This window comes from Psammomys obesus, unplaced genomic scaffold (genome assembly GCF_907164565.1).
Source record: "Psammomys obesus unplaced genomic scaffold, mPsaObe1.curated_primary_1811, whole genome shotgun sequence".
NCBI lineage: Eukaryota > Metazoa > Chordata > Mammalia > Rodentia > Muridae > Psammomys > Psammomys obesus.
This window is the reverse complement of record NW_026596039.1, coordinates 1,268,297-1,295,132: the sequence shown is the minus strand read 5'-3', so window position 1 is coordinate 1,295,132 and position 26,836 is coordinate 1,268,297. Positions and strand designations below refer to the sequence as shown.

The 26,836-nt window shown below is 38.0% G+C and overlaps 1 protein-coding gene across 1 annotated transcript; it reads right to left on the bottom strand.

The window, feature by feature from the left end:
• Positions 1-11,241: 11,241 nt before the first annotated feature.
• On the bottom strand, positions 11,242-12,174 carry LOC129687534 (olfactory receptor 8B4-like). The gene has a single exon (XM_055621993.1). It carries the CDS (start codon positions 12,169-12,171, stop codon positions 11,242-11,244), a length of 930 nt encoding a protein of 309 aa, XP_055477968.1. The 5' UTR covers positions 12,172-12,174.
• Between the last annotated feature and the right edge of the window lie 14,662 nt (positions 12,175-26,836).

Here is a 26,836-nt window from a genome sequence, read left to right as displayed (position 1 = left end):
GGCAGCACTGCCAGTGGGATGACCGACTTCTGAGCACAGCCGGATCTCTCTGGAGACTCAAAACTCTGTAAGTGGTTTCTCAAGGTTGGAAACTTTGCATTAATTAGTTGGAGTTCTTTGGATGTTTCGAAACTTAACGAATCACTTGTCATTTTAAAATCTCGAGACTAGCCAGGCTCGGTGGCCCACGCCTTTAATCCCAGCACTCAGGAGACAGAGCCAGGCAGATCTCTGTAAGTTCGAGGCCTACCTGGTCTACAAAGCAAGCCCAGAACAGTCAGGGCTGTTACACAAAGAAACCTTGTCTCGAAAAACAACAACAAATAAAACAACAACAACAAATCTCAAGACAAGAGGTCTTTTGGTGCACCAAGTCTATGGTGAAAGACTGTCAACTCTGGTGAAAGACCACTCTATTTCTAGAACTGTATAGCCACAGTTACTTGAAGGAAAGGCATATCATCCTCCAGATAAAAGACATCACAGACCCAACAAAAGCAAGCTCCTCAAACTCCTTTAAGTGACTGTCAGCCCATAACCTGTAAGACTTTAAAATAAATAAATGAGATAATAGCTACTTTGGGTTTTTAAAATATATGAATTATAGAGAATTTGGATTAAAAAAAATCATGACCAGTCTTGCTGTCCAGAAACTAATCCTCTTTACGGAGAGGAAATCTTACAGTGTGTTAGTAGATCAGGTCACTGTATAGTTTTAAAAGCAGTTGTGTTTGTTTTAGAGAGCATTGTGAAAATTTTCATTACGGAAGATAAACTATTTAAAGTGGTTTTACGCACGCACACACACACACACTGCCTAGCCAGTACAAGAATGAAGACACAATAGAGAACCTTCAGCAAGTACTGAACTACCACACCAGGCAGTTCACAAAAGTGGCCACCAGGTTGTGCTGCTGACTCAATAACATTGTTCAAGCCAGCAAGGACAGAAAAAAAAAAATTAATTTTGCTTCAAAATCACATTTTGATTCTTTTTCAAGCCCCTACAATGTATAACCATGGATTTTACATAACTCCTTATATAAAATTTCAGTGCCTCATTAAAAACCATAAAGTTTTTAAAATGTTCTATCAACATTTAACATAAGCAGTTTGAACAGTTGATTTGCAAATGCTTAATGGGCACTATCTAAACTGTGCAGTGAAGAAGGTCATAATAAAAAAGACACAACAATCATAATACAAGCAAGTCGTCAAAAAATAAGTCCAACGTAATCAATCGCTTGAATGCCGGCTCCAAGCATTTTTCGTGGTATTACTTACTGCTCTGTGCCAGCACCTATTTATATAACACACCAGGAACACAATAAATGCCAAATGAATGACTGATCTGATGAATTTGCAATCACATAAAAGATGCTTTTAATCATTGTATCCTCTGGTTTTAAATGCTAATAGTACAATCTAAATATGTTTCCAAAAAATCGGTATTCATAGCCATGCTAAGATCATTTAATGAGAACTTCAATTTTACACATCCTCTGGTGCTCTTTAAAATAAATTACGTAAGTAACATGGATTTAAATGTTTGTGTATTCTTACCCCAAAACCTACTTAATTAAATTATACTAGGAAATATTTTTACTTCTTTTGTTTCAATATACAAAGTGATGTGACACAGACCACATATTCATCTATATACAATGTCCCTGTAAAGTTTGACATCACCCCAGAATTAAGCGAGCCCATTTCTTAGCCTTTGGAATGTTGTTGCTAAAAGCAAACAATGATTCGACATTTCTTTGTAGACAGCTTTGGTTGCCCAATAACAGGTTCAGATTTCTTAAGGATATGTGCATGTGTCCACTTGAGATAAAAAAAAAAAAAAAAAAAAAAAAAAAAAAAAGACAGGTTAACCTCCCACCAATGGATACAGGACATCATCTACAAGGCAGCCCGTTTCATTGTCAGACATTTACCAAGACTGCTGTATGGGATTCAGGGTCACTTCCACGTCTCTCATTTCTCTGTTGCCATCCCTTTTCCAATTCTCCTGGAATTCACTGCTTACTGATACAGTCCAGTCAGCCAGAGCCACATAATGATGGCCTTAAAGTGGAGCTACCCAATCTGATGAACTGCGGATTCTTTAAGTCTGACCCTAGTTGCTCCTCTCTATAAAACAATAAGCTGTAAGTAGAGCAAACAAGTCACTTCTGCCTTGTAAGAGGTGAATGGCATGGAGGACTCACAGAGAAAAGTATGCAATTTAGTCCACGGATTTCAGGAATAGTTTTTTTTTTTTTCTTTCTTTCATTTGTACTAGTAAACTATACTAAATATATTAGCAGTTCAAAATCAAAGGCTCTTAGCTGGACAGTGTACTCAATTTGTTTTGATTCTGTTGGTTGTGGAGCCTAGAATGTGTGTCCAAATCACAGAAGATTCTAGAGACAAAAAAGAAGCTATAACTAAATACGAACAACTCAGTTGAAATGTTAACATTCTACAAAATACAGCTTAATTATATTAGTAATATAGCATAGCATTACAAACTAAAATTTGGTAAATTGTGTACAAGGACAAAGTATTTTGATGATCATAGATAATTAGAATAAAAACAGATGGGGTAAAAAGCCAACAGAGACTTTAGTTCTAGCATTTTAAATAAAAGAAAGGAAGAGAGATATTACCCTTAAGTTATTCCTATCAATGTCCTTTTATGAAATGAATCTAATAGACAATCAATCATGAATTGGCTCTTCCTATGCAGATAAGGTCAAGCTTTTTCTACTGAGCTCTATTAAACTATTACAAGTCCTTCCTTATAAAATTAATTGTTACTAAATTGTCATTCTTTAAATGTTTACATTAAGAAACATTAGTGGTGGTGAGGTAACAATTCAGTCATTAAATTGCCTGCTTTGCAATTTAACTCAGACCAGAGATAAATGCTTAGAATTCACAGGAAAACTCCAAGTGTGGTGTCATATTTTTAATTCTAGCACTAGGAGGCAGACCCAAGCAGATACCTGGGGAGTTCCAGGCCAGGACAGTGAAGAAGACCCTGTCTCAAACATCAAAGTGGTTGGGCATTCCCTCAATCTGTGCTCTAACTCTATCCCTGCACATCTTGTAGGAAGGGTAAATTATGTGTCAAAATTTTTGTGGGTGGTTTGGTGTTCCCCTCCCTCCACTGGAAGTTCTGTCTGGTTAAAGGGTGATCTCTTCAGTCTCCATGACCTCCTCCACTGAAAGTCTCAGCTAGAGTCACCCTATATTCCCCTAGGAGTCTACCCTATCAGACATCTCCAGCTTGTCTCAGAGATGGTTTCTCTTCTCTCTTCAAGCCCTCCTCCGCCAAGCATAATGCTCCTCTGAGAGGCTCCACTCAGCAGTGGATAAAACAAGTGCTGAGACTCACTGTCAAACATGGGGTGAATCACAGAAAGACTTGTGGAAGAGTAGGGGGGAGAAAAGAAGGATGTGGGTGGGACAGGAGCTCCACGAGAAAAGCAACAGAGACAACTAACCTGGGCCCAGGAGGACTTGCAGTGACTGAAGCACCAACCAAGGTCCATGCATAGACTGGACGGACAAAAGCTCCCTACAGAGGGAGAAACTGGGAGGAGAAGAGGGAGGGGGCTATGATCACTATGTAAAGTGAATATAAAATTTAAAATAAATAAAAAAAAAAGGGCGGAAACCACGAACCTGAGGTTAACATCTGGCCTCCATGAGCATCTACGCACACGATTGTGCACACAAATAGAGATACAAACCAAAAAGACGGGGGAGAGGGGAATCAGTGGATCCTGGCCAAAAGTAGAAGCCCGTGCCTGCCTGTGATCTCAACACTTAGAAGGCTGAGGAAGGGGAATCCACAATATAAACCTAGCCTGAACTATTTACTGAGGTCCAGATGAAACTGGTCTGCATGAAATCCTATAAAAAAAAAAAAAAAAAAAAAGAACAAAAGGAAAGAAGGAAAGCTGAAGATGTAGGTTTAATAGTGCACTATTCCTATACTCATGGCGTAAACTGCACTGGTATTGTTACCTTTCTCCATTGCTGAATATTTACTAATATTCTTTTATAGTTTTGTTCTGGGAAGTGAGTTTCCATTGTAGCTCTGTTCTTCATGTAGTCTCTCAGATTTTGGATCTATGTTATATACTCCATAAGAACAACTCCAAAAGATTTTTTTTTCTTCTTCATCTGGGCTCTGAATTTGTTTGGTATTGAAATTATCTGATTTTTGGTGGGATTCCTGTGCAAAACCATCTGCAACTAGTATTTTTATGTTTTAACCCTTTGACAACTTTATCACCTATTTTCTATCTGAAGAGAATTTGCCATATAAAGCTGGTTTTTTAATTAAATTTTTATTTTTTATATTAATTACAGTTTATTCTCTTTGTATCCCAGCTGTAGCCTCCTCCCTCATTCCCTCCAAATTCTACCCTCCCTCCCTCATCAACTCCATGCCCCTTTCCAAGTCCACTGATAGGGAAGGTCCCCCTCTCCTTCCACCTGACCCTAGCTTATCAGATCTCATCAGGACTAGTAGTTTTTATACTCATTTAACTGTTAATGAAACTGTGATTGAGTTTTTTATTTTTCCTACTTCTACTATTTCCTCCATCTCTATATCTTTTTTAACTTGCTTTACTTCCAAATTTTCTACACTAGAATAGCAAACACAGGACATATTTCAATCTCTTCAAGGCACCCATTATTGAAGTCATTTATTAACACTGCTGTTACTTGCCTCCAAATTCAGTGCTTTTTCTTTTAGCTTTACTAACTCCTGCACGCTCTTATTTTAGATGATTTTACTCTTTCTTTCCACACTATTAATTACTGAATTAATCTCTTTTCATTGTTCAGTAAAATATGTAGGATTATTTTCTACTTTACATATCCCACAATTTGTAATATAGTACATGATATTTTCTTATCTTTTCTGGATCTTTTGTGATTTAAATGTAACTCAATAGAGAACTTTAGTATAAAAACTAATAGAAATTTTATCTTCTGATTATACAATTTTAGACGATTTCATGCCAATCAAAAAAAAAAAAAAAAAAACATCATCTATATCATTTCAGACATGTCAGTGAAATCATCTTCCATGGTTGCAGCTACCCATAATCAACCATAATCTAAATACATTAAGTGGAAATTTTCATAAATAAAGAAATCATAAGTAAAGTTGAATGCCATTCTCTGTGACATGATAAAATTTTACATCATCCCATTCTATCCTCCTCAGGATATGAACCATCTGTCTGTCCATCAAACTCATCCTGTTCATGGCACGAGCCACATTAGTGACCTTCTTGGGTATGAAACCGTTGAAATAGCATTATGCTTGAGTCCAAGGAAACCTTCTTTCATTTGTTAATAGCCCAAAAACACAAGAATAGTAATGCTGGCAATTTTATTGCAGCATATTGTAATTATTCTATTACTGGTGTTAATTTTTTTACTATGCTTAATTTACGGATTAACTTTATTGTGAATATGTGTGTGCAATAAATCACAGTACAGCTGGGGGTTAGTGCTGTCTGGTGTTCCAGGTATCTAATGGAGGCTCAGAATATATCAGCCATGAAAATGGAGCTGGTGCTTATAAATAACATGTGTGAAACAAAAAGAAGTTCTCCTTAACACTGTTTATTATTCTCTGTAGCTGTTTTGTGCACAGTCATAAATATTATATGTTAATTTTTTATTGTATTTTATAGCTTTATAAAGCTTCTTCGATTAACGTTTTACCTAATTTCTGTGGTGGGATAGCAGTATTAATCATATACTCTTCTTTTTCTTCTGTAAGATATCAGTAGTGAGAATACAAGGAGCCAAAGGGAAGAAAATACCATTATGTTTTTATTAGTAGAAATGCCAGTAATCACATCTCCTTCTCAGAACTCAAACCCTAAATTAGCACAATGGGGGACAATAGAATTGGAAATGTAGTAACACAGACAGGCTTGGCCTTGCCAATAGTTTGCTTCAGTTCAGCTCTCACAAGCCAGTGATCAAGACAAGTGGCCATGTAAGTTTGAGGCCTACCTGGTCTACAAAGCAAGCCCAGAACAGTCAGGGAGGGCTGTTACACAAAGAAACCTTGTCTCGAAAAAACAACAACAACAAATCTCAAGACAAGAGGTCTTTTGGTGCACCAAGTCCATGGTGAAAGACTGTCAACTCTGGTGAAAGACCATTCTATTTCTAGAACTGTCTAGCCACAGTTACTTGAAAGAAAGGCATATCATCCTCCAGATAAAAGACATCACAGACCCAACAAAGGCAAGCTCCTCAAACTCCTTTAAGTGACTGTCAGCCTATAACCCGTAAAACTTTAAAATAAATAAATGAGATAATAGCTGCTTTGGGTTTTTAAAATATATGTCGCTGTCAATGACCAACTTGTTACTCTCTTTCAATCTTATCTATCCAATCAGTCAATCCTCTTCTCTTAGACTGGACCAAGGAAGCAAAACTAGAAATATATGTCCCATAATTCTGACCTGTTCACGTCAGCAATCCTTTAGTAATAACATCTAGTTACCCACACAGTAGTAATTACCCACTTCTTAGGGAAAAAAAATTTTTTTTTTTGTTTTTCAGAATGACAATGTTCTCAAATTGAATGCTAAGTGTTTTTCCATCTCCCATGAAAGTAAAATGATTAACCAAATGTCAGGAGAAGTTACATACTGAATAGGTAAAGCACCCTTCTGCTTTCTATAGCTCACTCCTGTGTCTTCCTTCTGCTTAAAATGTGAACAAAACCACAAAATTATAGTAGCCATCTGGAAACCATAATGCATCTTTGAGAACAAGCTCACATCTAAGATGGAGAGAAGAAAGATAAAGACTATGTCCTCAATGATTCAGCTCTGCCTCATCAGTCCTGAACTGCCCACTATGGACGCCATTTATGTTCAGAGACAGTTGAACCATTACTTGCTCACACCACAAAAGTAAGCCTTTGGTTACCAGCAGCTGGTGCGCTTGCCAAATGCATTTCACTTAGAGCAGAAGTGTGAAAGGAGAGTGTGATCTGTGCTGAGAATGAGGATCACACTGAGTTGGACACAGACACCTTCCCATCTGCTCCTCAGAATATAGCATGGTACTCCTCCTTCATTCCAAGAATCTCCTAAGCACTTCTTGGTCTCTCCTCTCACTATTTGACATGTCTCTCACTTATCTCTGCCCTTTTGTGTTTAGAATAAGTGAGAATGCTACATTGACATAAAATAATACATTCATCTATATACTTCCAAAAACCTCAATTGTTACAAAATTCACTATCTGTGTTCATGCTGATAATGTTTCTAGGTTTTTAATTTATAACTGATCACAAACTATTCAGTCAGAGTCAGCGTTGTATCAGAAAGTCAGTGTCATATCAGTGGCCACTGAAACCATGTGATGTGGACAGATGCTTTAACAATCCAAGAAAAATAGACCAAAGACAGAATCCAGATGAATCTTAATGACCATGTTGAAAATGAGCGTGTGATGAAGACCCATAGTTGAGCTGAGTCTGGGCAAAGGAATTTTCTGCTGGACCTCTGACATCAGCTACTACTTTAAGGCAGCATGCTGTTCCTGCTTGCTCCCATTTTTGACAATTGAGAAAAAAATTCGTCAACATGAACCCAAACTATCAAACAAGAAGACCTGAGATCAGCTTATGAGAGAGGCAAAGGCCTTGCAGATTTATAAGATAACAAGTCTCTGCAGGAGCAATTGATGACTCTTAACTGGCTGTTGCAAGAATCAAGAAAAGTTTCTGTGGGCTCCTGTCATTTCAGGTGCAGATGGAGTAGCTGCTTTTCAAATGATCCAAGTAAAAGTTAAACTCTCGCTCCATTTGCCCCAATGCCAACAGAGAATAAATGCAAGAAAAGTTTTTCTTGAATTTAATGTACTTACTTTATAGTGTTACTTTCTCCTTGGCTCTTATGACCTTACTACTTCCCTGTGCCTACTCATAGCTGACGATAGTGATTGTTTTTGTTTTTGTTTTAAACCCAGATGAAAACAAATTAATTTTTAAATGTTTAATTTAATTATACCTTTTCTTCCCTCCAAATCCTCCTATGTTCCCCTACCCACTCATCTTCAAATGTATGGCCTCTTTGTTCACTAAGTGTTATTGTGTGCATATGTGTATTTGTATATATTTTAGATTCCTAAATTCAACCTGTTCGGTCATGGAATGCTTGTTATCTGTTTGTATGTTTTCAGGGCTGACCATTTGGCACTGGACAACTGGTTAGTGTGCTCTTCCATGGGAAAGGTCATCACTCCTAATCCAGCTTTCCTCAGTTACCTAAAGCTCTTTCTGCAGAATTGAGGCGGTTCCAGAAGAAACAATCCCATGGCAAACTTCCTGATCCGCTAGCTCTTACAGTCTTTCTGCCTCCTCTTCCACAATGTTCTCTGAGCCTTAGATGGCAGTGTTTTAAAGATTCATTCATTAGGACTGAGATCCACACCTCTGCATTTTAATTGCTTGTAGTTTTCTGCAGTGCTCCTCATCTGTTGTAAAGAGAAGTTTTCTTGATGAGGAACAAAGACTACATTTATCTGTAACCACAAAGGACAAAGGTTGTAGATTGTTGGTAGGGATTGTGCTAGTTTAGTAAATTAGTGGTTGTAGATTCTTCTCCAATATCCATGATGTCACTAGCACTGAGTACTTAACTAGATTTCCTGTACCAGGCTTAGTCTCTCTCTCTTGTTGAGCAGGTCATGAGTCCAATTAAAGAACTGTGTTTACCACCAAGGTACGCATACTACCACTACATTCTTAAGGTTATTGTGCCATGCTGATCATTGATGTAGTTTATTGATATCATAACTGAGTAGGACTGTTGGTTGCATAACTCCTCTGGAAGCTTGGATGGTATCTTCTGGTACCATGAAAGCTAGTCTTCAGGGAGAGAGCATTCGGATCAGTTCCAGCTCAAGAGTCTCTGGGTCTTGTTTCTGAAGTGTGTAATTTCTTCAGCAGTAGATATTTACCTTCCATCTCTAGGAGAAAACCAAGAACCACTACAGTAGGATATATGTTCAGGGACCACGCTGGCTAGCAACCCAAAAGAGGGCTTTTCATGTCTAGTGTCGAGGTTTATGTTGGGTGATCTTTTTCTCTTGGTAGGAGCACCATCAGCCCAGATGAGAAAAGTTCATTAAAATTATATTTGTATTACATGGAATTACATGTATGATAGAGAAGTTGGTAAATAGTTAATAGTACTTTTAATACCTCATTTCTTTTGTTTGGTTTCCTTTAGACAGGGTCTTACTGTGTAACCTATATTACCCTCCCATTCTGGATCCTCCTGCATCAGCCTCTAAACTGCTGGAATTACATACATACTCCACCGTGCTTAACTGTCCTTCATCATTACTGACTCTTTTATAATATCCCAAAAGTCCCATATACCCAAATACACAGTGCCCTACAAAAAGTTGGATTTATCTATGCCAAGAGAACTGATAAGCATAGGGTAAAATACAATAAATGAGGTACTATGCCTTAGGCATCTCATAGCAATACAATCTATACAGTGTTCTGTGTGCTCAATAAACATCTAGCTCCAGTATTATCATAATCTAGACATAATCCAGGTATTATCTCCCTTCTTCAGGGATCTTTTCTCTCTAGTATATTTGAAAAAGATACAGTTTGTCTTAAGACTTGTCAATCAGCCCCACACTGCAGATACTTCTCCCTGCTGCTCTAAGCTACCATGAATGACATCTTGCTTATGGCCCCACCTGAAACACTTGGGCTATCTTCTTTTCATCATCCTGGTAGTGCCGTATGTGCATCAACAGAGGGGCAGCAGGATGCCTCGCTTTCCTTCACTGCTTTCACCCCCACACTAGCACATACCAAGAATCTCTCCAGTTCATTGGAAGAGTAGGAGACATAAAAGCAAAATAAAAATATAGATGTCATCTTTCCCAGTGTCCAAATTAAAAGCACCAAGGTTTTCCTCAAGAACATCCCAGTCTTTGCATTCTTCTTAAATAAAGCCTGTTCGTCCACAAAAGGATCTAGAATTCCCCATTTCTCAATATGGGTCAATATAGGCCTATATTTGCCTTCCTCTGTATGCACAAGGTAATATGAGGGTATATTTTTCAAAAGGTGAGCTATTCAACATAGAACTGCTAAATATTTTAACATAGTTCAGATTGCTCCTTGGCACTCAACATGCATATCTGCTCCAGCCTCCCTGAGAGATAGGAAAGTATTGTAAAACTCCACCTAATTCCTGGTTCTATAAAGGTTAAAACAAACCAACACACACATTTACTCAGAGATGGTAAAATCTAAGTCCACCTTAATAAAGGAGAGCCAGACATAGCCACATATGCACATAAGTCCAAGCTGACCTTGAACTTGCCATCCTTCTGTCTTAGCAAGAAGGCAGAGAGATGAGACAAAAGGGAGGCTGAAACAGAAAGTTGAAGAGTTCAATGTCATCCTAGGTTCCTTACTTGGTCCAAGGCCAGCCAGAAAACAAAGACAGACACTACCTCAAAATGCTAAATAAATAAAAATACTTATTCTAAAAGTTCCTAAGTTTCATGATATGCTCAGCATCTCCAGGGGAGGACAAGGCAGCATGTTATATAATCATGTAAATGCATAGAGTCCTGTGGTCCTCCTCTTACCCTCAGCTCCAGAGCATAGGCTATTTGCCAATTACAAAATTACACACCCTGGTTACATCCCAAGGACCAGGAATTTTAAAGTGAAATATTTGAGTGTTGATTTGTCCTTACAAATCAGGACATTTAAGTTTCTTGGGTGAAGACTTTTCTTATGTATATATACATGTATGTGAAAAGGAATATTTATAGTTTTCTTGGCCAAGGAGCCTCTTCAAGAGTTAAAAGATTGTTACCTCTGACACCCAAGATACTACATTTGGTCCTTGGTAAGAATTGTTCTGAGGCCTTGTGCCACCCTCTGCCTTCTCTTCCAGCTAGAAATATTCTTCCTGGATAAATCCAAGAAAGAAACTGGAAGGTACATCAGGTTAATAACCTCCATGGGTCTAATATTGTATCCAGTAAATAATAGCACTTATTAAATTCAAAGTTGATGCAAAGTGATATGAAGTGGTATAATCCTCAGAGATCTCTGGTTTTTAATAGTAGAAGGAAAGCATTGTTGGTAGGAAATAGTACTTGACTCTGCTTACTAGGATTTACTTGACAGTGATAACATCAGACCCATCAGAAGAGCACTCTCTTCAAGGTTTTATTTAGGGCAAGTTTAACATCTTTATTCCTCAAACTATAGATCAGTGGGTTCAGCATGGGAACTACATTGGTATAAAACAATGAAGCAAACCTTCCCTCTTCCACTGACCCAGGGAAAGAAGTTGTTAAATAGGTGAACGCGCCTGACCCAAAAAACAGAGCAACAGCAACTACATGGGAACCACATGTGCTAAAGGCTTTGGATCTGCCCTCAGCAGAAGGAATCCTAAGAATGTTGGAGAGAATCAAAGCATAAGAGATAAAGATGCTGATACTGGATGCTGTGATGACCACCCCAACAACAATAAAAAACACAAGCTCATTAGCATAGGTGCTGGTGCAGGAGAGCTGCAGGAGGGGGAGAACTTCACAGAGATAGTGGTAGATCATGTTGGAATCACAGAAAGTAAGCTTCAGCATGCTGCCAGTGTGGGCCATGGCCCCAGAAAACCCTATCACATAGGAACCAAGCATTAACAGAGCACAGACCTGAGGAGACATGGTGACTGTGTACAGAAGGGGGTTGCAGATGGCTACATAGCGATCATAGGCCATTGACACCAGTACATAGCACTCAGTATTAACAAAGAAACAGAAGAAAAACAGTTGAGTCATGCATCCCCCATAGGAGATAATATTTTCTGAGACAAAATCATTCAACATTTTTGGGGTAAACACACAGGAGTAACAGAAATCTATAAAGGACAAGTTGAAGAGGAAAAAGTACATTGGTGTGTAAAGGCTAGAATTCAACACAATTAAGATGATCAAGCCCAAATTGCCTACCACAGTGAGCACATAGATACCTAAGAAGAAGAAGAAGAAGGGCAGCTGGAGAGCTGGTTGGTCTGAAAATCCCACAAGGATAAACTCAGTCACAGAGGAGCTGTTTCTTGGAGCCATTCTCTCTTGACAGGTCACCTAGAGAGGTGAAATAAAACACACAGAAGATGACAGGCATAAGTATCCACAATGGAAGAAGGTTCTAGAAGATAAGTCAGTGTTATGCATGCCCTCTTTTCTTTGTTCTGTCCTCCCACATCTACACTTCCCTTCATCTTAAGTGATTAATAATGTGACTGAAAGAAGATCATTTCTCATGGGCTGATTAAAAGCTGAAGTTGTTCAATTTGCATGGACAATAAGGATTCTGTTCTTGCTTAATAGAGGAGGAAAGAGATGATTTTAGTTGACTACCCATGGACTTTCAAAAAGATAACTCAAGATCCAAGAGTACAAACCAGATCCACTGTCTTAGGCTTTGTTAAATGTAAATCTTCATGACACTCTCTCAACCACATAAACAGCTCCCGCTTCCAGAGAAAACAAAGGTCAAAGTGTTCCATACTGGCTCTGTGTATACTGTCCTTCACCTCCAAACCCGTTTACTTACCTTGCTTCAGAGTCAGTGCTGAGGGCAGCAGAGTGATCAATGCTTTCTAGACCCCTTGTGTATTTGTATAGAAGAAAACCATCAAGAAATATGGAATTTAGAACTTTCCTTCTCCTTGGTTCTTCTCAATGTTAGGGTTTTACACGATAGCCTTTTCCATTATCCATAAGAAGGTGCCGCTAGACCACAAATCTCACAGCCGTGGATGTTGACTCTTCTTATTCTCCTGGTGCTTAGAATCTGAGCTTTATCTGACCCTAGTTCTCTGGAGTACTCAAGGAGTAGACCTTAGTTCAGTTGGATTGTTCCAGTCTCTCTCCAGCAAAACAGGAAAACAAACAATCCTTTTTACAAGAATTAAAAACTCGCGTATTGCAGAAATTGCAGTTTAATGATCTTGGGGACCTGATTAGGCAGATTCTCCTGGGAATTTCTCTAATCTCACTCTCTATGGAGATGAAACTACTGCCTTTGTTTACAGGCTGTGTTGGATATTTGTGTACCATCTTGGGAAGCTGAAGTTCTATCCAAATGTCCCCTGTACTCCAGGGATGTTTTATTATTATTTGTTAAGTTTGGGAGCTCAGTTTTCTCTCCTTCATTTTTAGAGCCTAAAATTGATTTTAAGAAGAAATGACTCCAAATTTATTTTCTACCATTTCCTATTTCTCCTGAGGAGCTTTGAAAGGAAGACAAGGAGAATAAATCACCCAAAGTGTTCCAAGGTCCATGAACTTAGAACAGTGAGACACCACCACAGATGCTGCCTACACTACAAAAAGCCACAAACAAGCCTTGACCAAATGGGAGGAGATTAAAATGTCACAGCACACAAGAAGGCAGCAGCACTCGTATCTGCATGGAATAGAAAGTACTTCAGGGTTTGATCCTACTCTTGTTTAGATAATAAAGCTGCTTTTCAGACTCTCAAACATGAACATCTGCATTTGTAAGTTTCCACTGAGCTACCTACAATAATCTGTTTTCCTCAAGTGGTCCTAAAAGACACCATTTATCTTTGTAAAGTTATTAATAGTATGTCCTTTCACTCTTAAATATTGTGGATTACAGATTTTATGTTTGCATGACTGAAAAGAACATAAGCAAGTATTCAGCCTTCTCCCCTGTGTTCTAACAGACTGACTAACTTCTATCTGCTTTTTGTCAACCCTCTGCCTTCCACCTTCTTTACCCTTCTAAGTCCTCCTTAACTAAACTTACCCTTCCTGTACATCTATTATCACTTTGCCTTCAAACATAGAAAGGGCTTAAAGTACAAGCTGCTTCCAATTTACTGAAGCCAGAATCTTTAAGCAGAAAAGTATAAACCCAAGCTCCCAATCTAAAATAGATTATAGAGAAAAACTAAATGTAGAGAAGTTACATTGCAACCAAGAATAAAATAATAAATTGGTCAGCATCATTTAACTTCCAAAGAAGCACTTTCTACTGCTGGGTACATTCTCAGTAAGCACATAGGTTGACCTCAGCCCATGCTCTGTATTGTTCATAGCAGGATTATACCTGTCAGAGAAGAACTGAGTGCATCCTACATGTCAACCAGCTGTAAAATGGATTATAAACAGCAAGATTTTCAACAACCACAGGATTTTAACAAAGTGAGATATAATTTAGCCATGATATCAAGTTCATGACGTCAAGCTATCATGGAACAAAAAAAACAAGCACAAAGGAAGACATGTCTATGACTCCATGGAATTGTGCTTTAAATATGAAATGTCTTCCTGGGACCAAGCTTTGAATGCTTGGTTTCTAATTAGCTTCAGTATCTGAGAAAGTTGTAGAACCTTGAGGACATGAGATGTAGCTAGAGAAAGGTCACTGGAGAAATGACTTTGAAGATTTCCCCTAGTCAGTAGGTCCTTTTTTGCTCTATGCTTCCTTCTACCATGAGGTGAGTAGCTTCCTCCTTTGCACATCTCACCTCCAAGATTTCCTGCCAAAGAATTGGTCCAGAAAAAAGATGTAAGTTAAAATGCATCTTTTCTCTATTAAGTCATTTCTATCAAATATTTGGTCATGGCAAGAATAAAACTAACATATATGCAAACACATATTTAAAATAAAAAATTACACTGTGGTCTTAGAAGTCAATCAACAGTTTCTCCTTACTGGAAAGCTGGAGGCTAGTGACTGGAAAGAAATATAGAAGAAGAGCTGCTGGCGATGTTCTATTTCTGATGTGACTACTGCTTTACTGCATCTAGTTAGCAAAACACTCATCAGTTTATAAAAATATATGTTAGACTTAAATGTTTAAGGAATAAGTAGAGAACAAAAAAGTAAATCATCCTACCAAATTAGTTTAAGCATAAAGTTTCTAAACATCTTGTACCATAATTCTCTCATTTGGAAAATGGGTAGTTGCTGGCCTGGCAACTTATTATAGAAGAGCACGCAAGAAAAATAACACTGTTTTTATTTCTCATCCATTATATGTCTCTTAAAATAAAATCCTGTTGTATTTTTTTCTTATATAAAAGGAGAAAAGCTATGGAAGAGATAATTAATGCATTTGGAGCAATTACAGAGTTCCAAGCACTAGGCTGGATATGTTTTCTAATATAATACCATGTTTATAACAACTATAGAATATATATGCCTGTGGCAGATTGTATTTTCCAAAGATGGCCATACAAGTACACACACACACACACACACACACACACACACACACAGCTTGCATCCTACATGCTCTTGGTATAACAGGACTGACATTCTTCCAGTAAAGTGATGGGATCTTGGCTCTGTGCATGGTCTGGAGCTTCTTACACCAATAGTATATGGCAGAATTGATGCTACATGGCATCCAACAAGAGATCATTCAAGATACTCATATTGTATTTATTTCTCTGTTGTCATCCTTCAGAGTCATTCAGTACAATATGTTCAGAGCACTCCAACCTTGTTTCAAAATACACCACAAGGCAAAACTTTATAGTTATTTTTCCAGTGTTAAGAGGGAACAGACCCTCTTTGGGATGTGCATGAAAAGGAGTAGCTATCAGAAAAAACATAACTAGTACAGCTCTGAGTTACATGGTCCAGTCAGATTCTGCTTGTTATCCAGAAACTCTCCTTGCAGTTCTATATTGAATGATGTTTTTGAGGTTTGTTTTTATAAAGAAAATGAGAGTTTCTTCATAGTACGTGTACTTTCTTACCCATTATATTCTCCTCCTTTGGATGGAAACTTAGCAGCTGTGTGGCAACGAGAGAGAAAGCATTCTCTCTATTCATCAGTTTATAAATCACTTTGCTCATCACTCAACAAATGTTTATCAAGACAGGCTATTTTTTGCAGTATTAAAACACTTTCCATTCAGAAGGATTCCTCTTGATTTAAAAAAAAAGGTAGGCATTCTTGGTGAAATATAAAAATTATGTATCTTTTCATGTAAGATCTTATAGAAATTAAGTAAAAACTCTACAAGAGTAAGGAAAAAAATTAAGAAAGTACTAATGTAGAGGGACAACCACCAGAGCAGGGAACTTATGAGTTCCTGGTGGCCTGTGAGTTTGGGTTTAATGAGTTTCCTATGGAGAATACAAGAGATAAAACCTAGCACATAATGCTGAACCCCAAAGAAAGCATATTTTGTCTAAATTAAAGAAAGAAAAAGAACCTCACAAAGGAAAAGAATCTAGCTTAACTTGGTCTTAAAGAGACATAAATTTGGACAAAATATTTCCTAAGAATTTATAATCACCCCCATGTGTGAGGCAAAAACATCAGTATTACATATATAATAACAAAAAGTCACTATGGAGAATGTAACTTCAATACAAATGCCAAAAAGATTCCCCCAGATAAACATCTGGGAGTCATCATGGGAATCATTAAACTGACACAAAACAAGACAACCACATGAATGACAAACATACACACACACACACACACACACACACACACACACACACACACACGTGCTCGTGCCCTATAGTGTTTTCTATTTGTAGAACATGTCAAGGGCAGAATACTAAATAAAAGCATTAAAAATGTTTAAACAAATAAAGATGAAGGCTTATAAGAAGGAGCCATCAAAATGCTTAAAAAATCAAGAACTTTTAGTCATGAAAAGAGGGTCACTGAAATTGGAACCAGATTTCTGTGGGAAGATGGAATCACTAAAATTGGAATCACTAACAATAGGTTAAACGACATAGACAAAATGAGTAGAAAATAAAATTAGTTAACTGGAGAGTAAATAAGAGGACATTAACTAGAAGTCAACATCAGTTGAGAGTAGGAGAGACCATTAATTAAAGATATAATGTAACAAATCTAGAAATAAGGAAGTCCAGAAAATAATATGTCAGCTGAGCCAGGCTTCTGCCTGTGCTTTTTTTTTTTTTATTTTATTTTAGCAGATTAAAACAATAGTGGCTCCAAATAATGTTTAAGAAAAAATAAGTTCCATTTATACTGAACTTACACAAACTTATTTCTTTTTATTATTCCCTAAGCAACAATTAAACAATTTGCATTGCATTGACATTGTGTTAGATATTATAGATGATACAAACATATGTAAATTGTACTCAAACACTGTGTCATTTTATATAAGAAATTTTAAATTGGCTAATCTGGAAATCTGTTCTAGCCCTAGGCCACCACAGATACCAAGAGACAATTGCATACACAGAACACATAACTCAATTTAGACCCAATTCTCTGCTCTAAAAATGAGGCAACGATCAAAATAGACACAGCTCCTGTGGCTGAGACATGTAATCCAGATGGAGAACCTAGAACAAAGCAAAACCTACACATAACTAATTCTAAATACAATTAGTGTGCAGAAAGGGACTATGGATTTCTGTATAAAATTACCTAAGCAGAACCCTTGTAAGTTTTGAAGATCTGAAAAGGCCTCTCTTAGAAACTTAAATTGATACGCAAAACTGAAAAGTAAGTGAAAGTGAAATCATTTTTGTGGCTGTCTAACCTCTGAGAGAAGAATCTGCCTTCATATGGGACTTTACTGGATCCAGATTCTCTGACAACTCTTAGAAACTATGATCCGGAACTTCTTACACTGCATGTGGGCAAAGATGAAGAAAAACCAAATATCTCCACTCATAACACAGTTAGGGTGCTGGCGGCACCAGCAGAAGCAATCAGTACAGCCAACCAGACAGTTTTTCGGTGTGATGTGGCCACAGTTCCACCACCTAACTTTCTCATCATGCCTCACTCCAACAGCTGGTTCACCAGCCTGTTCTAAGAATCTGTAACCTACCCCATTTCTTGGCAGTGAGCATCTTTTTTTCTTAGATTCACCATAATCAGGTTCTGTTGGTCAAAACTAAGTCATTGGCTTGCACATAAAAGTAAACTTCAAAAACATCATTCAAATACAGACTAAGAGCAGATTTTTCTGTATAGTAAGCAAGATATAACTGAGCTAAGTAATTCAAACAGGTACTAGTTACTCCCTTGGCCATTTTCTTGAGTGTTTTTTTTTTTCCCCTCTCTTCCTCTTATCTACTCTTTTTCACACACACATCCCAATGGTTATCTATCTGTCCTCTCTCAACACTGGGAAAATAATCACAAAGTCTTTGCATTCTGGTGTACTTTAAGTAAGAGCTAGAGGTAACGGCTGACTACAAGGGTCATAGCAGGGCAGTTACACATATGAAGTGACAGCAGTTTTGACAGCAAGCATGAGGCCTGTGCAAAATCAAAGCACACAGACTACCAGCATGGAAAGGGCAGCAGTCACAAAGCCGCACCCACAGCTAAGGAGCTATTTGTAATTGATAGCTGGTAAGATATCAATTGATAGCTGAAAAGATTGATAGCTGAAAAGATACTCAACTTGCCTTAAGGGTATGACCCCTGGTAGGTTTACCATGTCCCAGTGGAAGGGCATATCCCCAAGAGTACATGAGCAGCAAAAAAATTAAACTTGGGGTCTTAAAAAAATAGAACGCTAGGCCACAGAGGAGGACTTTGAAGCCAGTCCTGAAGATACCTGATAAAACAGGGTCAGATGAAAAGGGAGAAGGTCCCCCCATCAGTGGACTTGGAAAGGGGCAGGGAGGAGATGAGGGAGGGAGAGTGGAATTGGGAAGGAATGAGGGAGCGGGATACAGCTGGGATACAGAGTTACTAAAATGTAACTAATAATAAAAATTTTTAAAAAATTCTGTACCACACACACACACAAAAAAAAAAAAAAAAATAGAAAAAATGCAAAGTTAAGTAGATAGGAAAGCAGATAGATCTAGGAGGAGTTTGGAGAAGGGACAAAAATGACCGAAATATATTCTACAAAACTCTCAAAGGACTAAAAAAAATGAAAATTAAACTGCTATTTATAATAAACATAAGTTACTCTGTTGGCTAAAGACATGTGCATACGGTTCAATATATGGCCAGCTTTTAAAATGAAATGTCAGCTACATAAAAACAAAATGAAATTTAAAGCATAGCTGTTTAATAGCTAAAGAAAAATAATAGTTCAACAATTAATGTTATTAATAATTAAATGGTTTATGTCTGTAAATTATTCATGGTTGATACTTTTCCTGTTTTGTGTGTATTGTAGGTCAGTTTATAGTCCTAGAGTGCAACAGCTATGATAGTTTTGATGTATCTTTTTAAAAATCAATACATAGCAAGGAATTCTAAAATCAGTATTGAGAAGAGCTTTTTACGCACAGTTTCAACATTATTTTCTTGTTAAATTTAGGAAATCTGACCAAGAACCCATCATTGGAGAGTTCATAGGCCTCAGGTAATAACTTACTACCAGGATTTTGCTAAACTAACATAGCGTCAAACTGCCCTCTAAAGGAGTATCTCTGTGCCCATAGATTATTAGTGAAGCTCTGAAATCTCATGAGAGACTTTCCATTGTACAGTGGACATAGTTAAAACAAAAACTAACAACTGCTCAACATGCAGGATAAGTGTAGAATGATCAACCACAAATGAGATATCTATATTAAATACCTTCCCAAAAGGCTCAGAGACCATCCCTGAAGAGGAGCAGGAAAAATGACAGAGCCAGAGATCTATTGCACTTGAGCTGAGTGCAATAATGTGTTCTGTACCTCACAAGACTGCAGTCATGAAATTACAGCAGCTGTTGCCTGCACGAGACCTGCATAAATAACATCGACCCAGTCAACATTATAGTATGCAGGTGCTACTGACTTCATCAGCATCCACTCCTAACTGTTGATGGCTTTTGACGTCTGATGGCTTCTGAAGGAAGGAGACACACCTCCTCTAAGAGTTACTTGCTGGAAGATTGACCAGTCTGAAGTTGATGGCTTCACAAGGTGATGGGCAGCACAAGTTGAACTCTGTGGGGTTTTTTAAAGAACAAGAAGACAGAAAGTTGGGAGGAGGTGGCAAAGTAACGAATGAATCTTAGAGGAGCTAGGAGAGGAATGGGGTGATTATGACCAAAATATACTGTAGGCATGTGTAAGATTTACAAGTAATTAAAGTAACATATTTTTTAAAAACATGGAAAATAGTTTTACTCAAGAAACCATTTCAGGGATTCATATAAAATGTATCTTTGAGTTAACAGCATGTTGTTTGTGCTAATTCCATTTAGAAACAGTCTCTAATTATTATGTTGTTACTATGGAAATGCATGGCCTGCTTTATCATGTAGTTTGAGAAATCCATTACTACTAGATTTGAATAACAAATAGATTGCCAGCTAAGAGGTCAGAAGGGTATTCTGAGCACAGAAAACCACAAAGGGAAGTGAAGAGGGTTACAAAGTGGAAAATACTAATGCTCCAAATTTAGAAAATTTACAAATGACATTGACAATTAAGTCATGTTACACATGTAAGAACGTTAGGGTGTATTAATGCCGTAAATTCATGTTCTCTCCTCCCTCTGTAAGTCCATACTCAATTAAGAAATTATCTACAAGAGTCAAACAGAAAACAAAAGCTTTGTGTAGGATAAAGTCAATTGTAAGTATTAACTTGGATGTGCACCTGTTATATGTCATTATAATTCCCTCATTGTACATGAGTAAAATTTTATAATCTGAGTCTAAGTCCAATCTGAGCAGAAGAACATTGTGTCTTTCGTACAACGAATACAGGGTTGCAAATGTCCTAAATTGAAATTAAGGATCTGTGTTTGGAGGTAGGGATTAGACCACAAAGAGCCACAAATTCATTCTCCGAGCTTCTCATCAGTCCTATTGCTCTGTCTTCTCCATTGGGATGGGAAGGAGAAAAAGTAGGTATCAAGAAAATGTTGCCTTCTTGTGTTCCTAAGGCTCCTCCCCATCTAGAGAACATAAGGACAAGCCTAAGTGAGGCTAGCTGGGTTCAGAGACTCTCACCTGTTTACAGTTGATTTCAATCAGTGGTGAACAAGACAAAACAAAGTAAAAAAGAGGATTCTTAAATATCAAAGGGAGATAGCAGCTTCATCGCTAATTGCCTGTAGTAATACCTAAATGGTTAGTGCGTGTAATGGAAGACAGTTAACCTAATCAGATGTGTTTTGGAACTTTGAGAGATGAGACTAGAGAACTAAGGAGGTGGGATAAATTACAGAATTTGATAACTGCTAATACGTACAGGAAAAGCTCGCCTTAGGATTTAAAAGAGGAATTTAGGACATCAGAAGAAAATGTGGCTATTTAAAAGCCCTTTGATGAGAAGGAAACACTATCTTTCTCTGTAGCAATCAGAAAGTTTTGGCATCCCACTGACACTGCAGCATTAAACACATCATCATTTTGTAGCTATTAAAAATCATAATTTTTCATTATTATTATTGTTATTAATTATCATTTATTTACTTTGTATCCCAGCTGTAGCCCCCTTCCTCGTCTCCTACTTGTCCCACCCTCCCTCCCTCTTCCTCCTCTATACCTCTCCCCTAGTCCACTGATAGGGAAGGACCTCCTCCCCTACTATATGACGCTAGCTTATGAGGTCTTATCAGGACTGTCTCTATCCTCTTTCTCTGCAGCCTAGTAAGGCCACCTCACCTGGGGGAGGTGATCAAAGAGCAGGCAACTGAGTTTATGTCAGAGACAGCCCTTAATCCCCTTACTAGAGTAACCACATGGAGAGTGAGCTGTCCATGGGCTACATCTGAGCAAGGGGTCTATGTCCTCTCCATGCATGGTCCTTACAGGGCCCCTGGGGCCAGAATTTTTTACTCTGTTGGCCTCCTTGTAGAACTCCTGTTCCCTCCAGGTCTTTTTATCTCCCCCTTCTTTCATAAGATTCCCTGCACTCTGCCCAAAGTTTGGCTATGAGTCTCAGCATCTGCTTCGATACCCTGCTGGGTAGAGTCTTTCAGAGGCTGTCTGTGGTAGGCTCCTGTCCTGTTCCCTGTCTTCTCCTACTTCCAATGTCCACCCCTTTACCCCTCTGAATAAGGATTAAGCATCTTCCCTAGGGGCCTTTGTTTGTATAATATTCTTATGGAATGTATACGATCTACCCTGTTCATTCAAAGGCTGATTTCTCTCCCCCACTGTCTGGTTTTAATCCGGACATTGTATTATGATATTTATGCTAAGCATCACCTGTCTCAAGTTTCTGAACACATGTCACCATTTGTTCTCTGTATTACAAGAGAACAATAAAACAACCAGCCAGTGCTGAGCAATGGAGAGAATAAGGTGGGACATCCTGGTCCGGAGGGGAGGAGAAAGAAGCTAGTGGGAGGGAGTCAGGAAGAGAGATCGGAGAGGAGAAGGCTTGGAACCACCAGGAGAGATGAACCAGAACAAAGGTAGGACTAAAAGCAAGTATAATGTGGGAAATCTGAACGGGAGGAACCTATGCAGACTTGGAGGTTTAGGATGGAGTAATCGTTGCCCAGTAATGTGCTCTAGATTAACTAAATACATCCTAGTCTCTGTGTGGTGATTTGGGTATACAACTGGTTTAAGAATAAGCACTGTTTAACTAAAAGATAAATCAATAATAAATACTAATAATCAACAACAGTCCTTCCTGTTGTTTGCCTTCTCTAGGACTATAAATCTTGGTATATTTATCCTGTATTATATCGCTAATATCCACCTACAAGTGAGTATATACCCTGTGAGTCTTTCTGCTTCTGGGATACCTCACTCAGGATTATCTTTTCTAGTTTCTTCCATTTGCCTGCAAATTTCGTGATTTCTTTGTTTTTAATTCCTGAGTAATATTTCATTGTGGAAATATATCACAATCTCTTTATCCATTATTTGGTTGAGGGGCTTCTAGATTGCTTCCAGCTTCTGACTATTATAAATAAAACTGCTGTGAACATGGTTGAGCAAATGTCCTTGTATAGTTAAGCATCTTTTGCATATATGCCCAGGAGTGACATAGCTGGATCTTGAGGTAGCACTATTCCTAATTTTCTGAGAAAGCGGCAAATTGATTTCTAAAGTGATTGTTCAAGTTTACATTCCCACCAGCAGTGGAGAAGGGTTCCTCTTTCTCCACATCCTCTCCAGCATTTGTCACTTGAGTTTTTGATCTTAGCCATTCTGATGGGTGTAAGGTGAAATCTCAGGGTTGTTTTGATTTGCATTTCCTGGGTGACTAAAGATGTTGAACATTTCTTTAAGTGTTCTCTACCATTCAATATTCCTCTGTTGAGAATTGTCTGTTTAGCTCTGTATGCCATTAAAAATCATAATTTAATACATATATGATTGTACTTAAAGCTGTTTACATGTTTGCAGAGGGAAATAAAATTATAAAATGATACTTAATACATATTTTATATATGATATATAACATTTTTAAACAGGCCCATGTTTTTCTACTTACTGGAAGAGAGAGAAACTGGGGGTGGAGGTAGAATATTCTGAAAGAAAATTCATCAAAATGCCACGGATGGAAATGTTTAAGTGGTGGGATCATGGAGTTCTTTTCTTTCAGAGATTTTGCTTATCTCTATGTACTTATCTCACATTTCTACCATGTGAGCATTGCTTTTGCAAGTTTAAAACAAAATGTTTTTTAAAAATTAAATTAAGAGTAAAACACTGCATAATTTCAGTATTTTAAGTTATCGCTGGGGATTTGTTCAACATTCATTTAACACCTTCCCTATCTTCCAAGCATCAAGTTCCCAGAATGTGTGAGTTCACCTGGCTGAAACTGAGACTATAACCTTAAATAACTTGAGACTATGTTTCTGTGGTATCTATAAAACAACAGTCCCTCATTCCTCATGCATTTATTTTCACTCACTCTTTTAGCCCAGTACCTTCTAAAAAGGAGGAAAATCTTATGTATTTTTCTCTTGACATATTTTTTGACAAATAGTGTCCAATAAATTCAGGGTCTTACTCAGCTCAAGACAGCATGAGCTTGGACTTTGTGCAGGTGAATCCATATGCCTTGCATGATCTATTTCTTATACACACAGACTAAGCTTCTGGAAGGCAGCTAGTGTGAAAAATGTGGGCTCTAGCATTATACAACTCAAATGTAGTTCTTCGTTTTGCCACTTATTAGCTATGCAATCTAAGCAGGTCTCTTCATTTCATTAAGTTTTGGGTTTTTCTCGGGAATAGTTGTCTCAGACAATTGGGTAAAAATATTAAAGAAGAATCTGTACAGATGATTCATAGACCACAGAAAGCCTCAAAAACATATTAGGAATGGAAACCTATGAGGGCTTAATGAAACTTCTTATTCATATACCTACTTCCATGCTTAAATACCAGTAGACTGGAAAGTTTTGTTGTTGTTGTTGTTGTTGTTCTAGATGCGTTGCAATTTTTATTTGGTTTAATTTGTGGGGGGTGTATTTTTTATTATATACAGTTTATTTGCTTTATATCCCAGCTGTAAGCCCCTCCCTTATACCCTCCTAATTCTACTTTCCCTCCCTTTTCTCCTTCCATGCCCCTTTCCCAGTTCACTGATAAGGAAGGCCTCCTCCCCTTCCATCTAATCCTAGTCTATCAGGTCTCATCAGAACTGACTGCACTGTCTTCCTCTGTGGCCTGATAAGGCTGCTCCCCCCTCAGGGGGAGGTGATCAAAGAGCCAGCCACTGAGTTCATGTCAGAGACAGTCCCTGTTCCCATTACTAGGGACTTGGACACTGAGCTGCCGTAGGCTACACCTGAGCAGGGGTTCTAAGTTATCTCCATGATTGGTCCTTGGTTGGAGCATCAGATTCAGAAAAGACCACTGTACCCAGATTTTTTGGTTCTGTTGCTGTCCTTGTGGAGCTCCTGTCCCAACCAGGTCTTTCTATCTCCCCCTTCTTTCATAAGATTCTCTGCACTCTGTCCAAAGTTTGGCTCTGAGTCTCAGCATCTGTGCTTGATACCCTGCAGGGTACATTTGCTCAACCATGATTGTAGCAGCTTTATTTGTAATAGCCAGAAACTGGAAACAACCCAGATGTCCCTCAACTGAGGAATGGATACAGAAATTGTGGCACATTTACACAATGGAATACTACTCAGCAATTAAAAACAAGGAAATCAAAAAATTTGCAGGCAAATGGTGGGAACTAGAAAAGATCATCCTGAGTGAGGTATCCCAGAAGCAAAAAGACACACATGGAATATACTCCCTTATACGTGGATATTAGACATATAATATAGGATAATCACACTACAATCTGTATACCTAAAGAAGCTAAGCAAGAAGGAGGACCCTGGGTAAGATGCTCAATCCTCACTCAGAAAGTCAAATGGGATGGACATCGGAAGAGGGAGAAAACAGGAAATAGTACAGGAGGGACATAGAGGGACTCAGAAAAATCTTCTTGTAAAAGGAGCTATTACAATATTCTTCACACAAGGGCCACAGCCTAGCTAACAAAAAATCCAACACTAGGTCTGAGAAGCCTTCTTTCTAACTGATGGTCCAGGTTTCCAAGAGGCTCCAACATCAGAAGCTATTACTGTTTTCCTTAGTGGCCCCTGCATCATGGAAGATAAATCACTATTACTTCATACCCAATGGCCCAGTGTGGATCTGACCAGACAGCCTCCTCCATGAGTACTAGTCCTCAGGGTATAAGATGGAAAGATTCAATCTTCAAAAGGAGAAAAGGAACCAACAGTCCTAACCAGCCTGGATACCTATTAACTATAACTCATTCTTTTTTGTTGGGTGTGTGTGTGTGTGTGTGTATGTGTGTGTGTGTGTGTGTGTGTGTGTGTGTGTGTGTGTCCATCTTTCTGTGTGTTTATGTGTGGATATGTGTGTTTCCTTACATTCTAAACTTCCAAGTGTTTCAATAGCTGCTTACAGGGTTATGTAAATTGATACAGACTAAGAAAAGGGTTTCTTCAATTTTACCAGCCAAATCTCTTTCTGCCTGTAATTGTTCTGTCACTGTAACACCTCATTGTGACTGTCACTAGCCTACCTTTGGGAGATATTTTGTTATGCAATAAGGTTCTCTCCAGTGTGTTTTGCTAGCCTTCAACCATAACTTTCTGATAAAAGAAGACTCTGTGAAGTTGTAGGTAAACTTGGGAAATAAGGCTGAGAAACAGAAAACATCAGCAAGGGGCACTGAGACCCAGCATTAATTTTCTGTCCAATAGCTCAGAGTTAGCTATATATCAACCAATCTATCTTCATCTATCTATCAATCTGTCTGTCTGTCAACTCTCTATTTTTTATCCATCCATCTATCATCTTTGCATCTATGTATCTATTTATCAGTCTATCTCTCTATCTGCTTATTTATCATCTATCAGACTATTATCTCTATTGATTTATATATTATATGCATTTTATGTATATAGTTAATAGCATTTCATACTTTTTTTCGATATCCTCAGTGATATTTTACCCTCTTAATTTCTTCTGTGTGTGGCAAAAATTATTGTGCGATCCAGAGAACCAAGAAGTTTGAAGTGTTATAATGTCTTTTTTAGAAATATCAGAGAAGGTACATTTATGAACAGTAGACATTCCAGCATGGAATGCAAAAGCTCATGAAGCCTCATCCTTAGACAAAGTAGTACAGGAAGGTAAGAAATGCTGGGGGCTAAAAACTAAAGTCTTCCCCAGAAAATAATTGACCAATTGATTACATCATATCAATATACACTCTCTCTCTCTCTCTCTTTCACACACACACACACACACACACACACACACACACACACACACAAGTTAAACAAAGGAAAAAAATGCCACAATTTTAAAGGAAAGTTAGGAG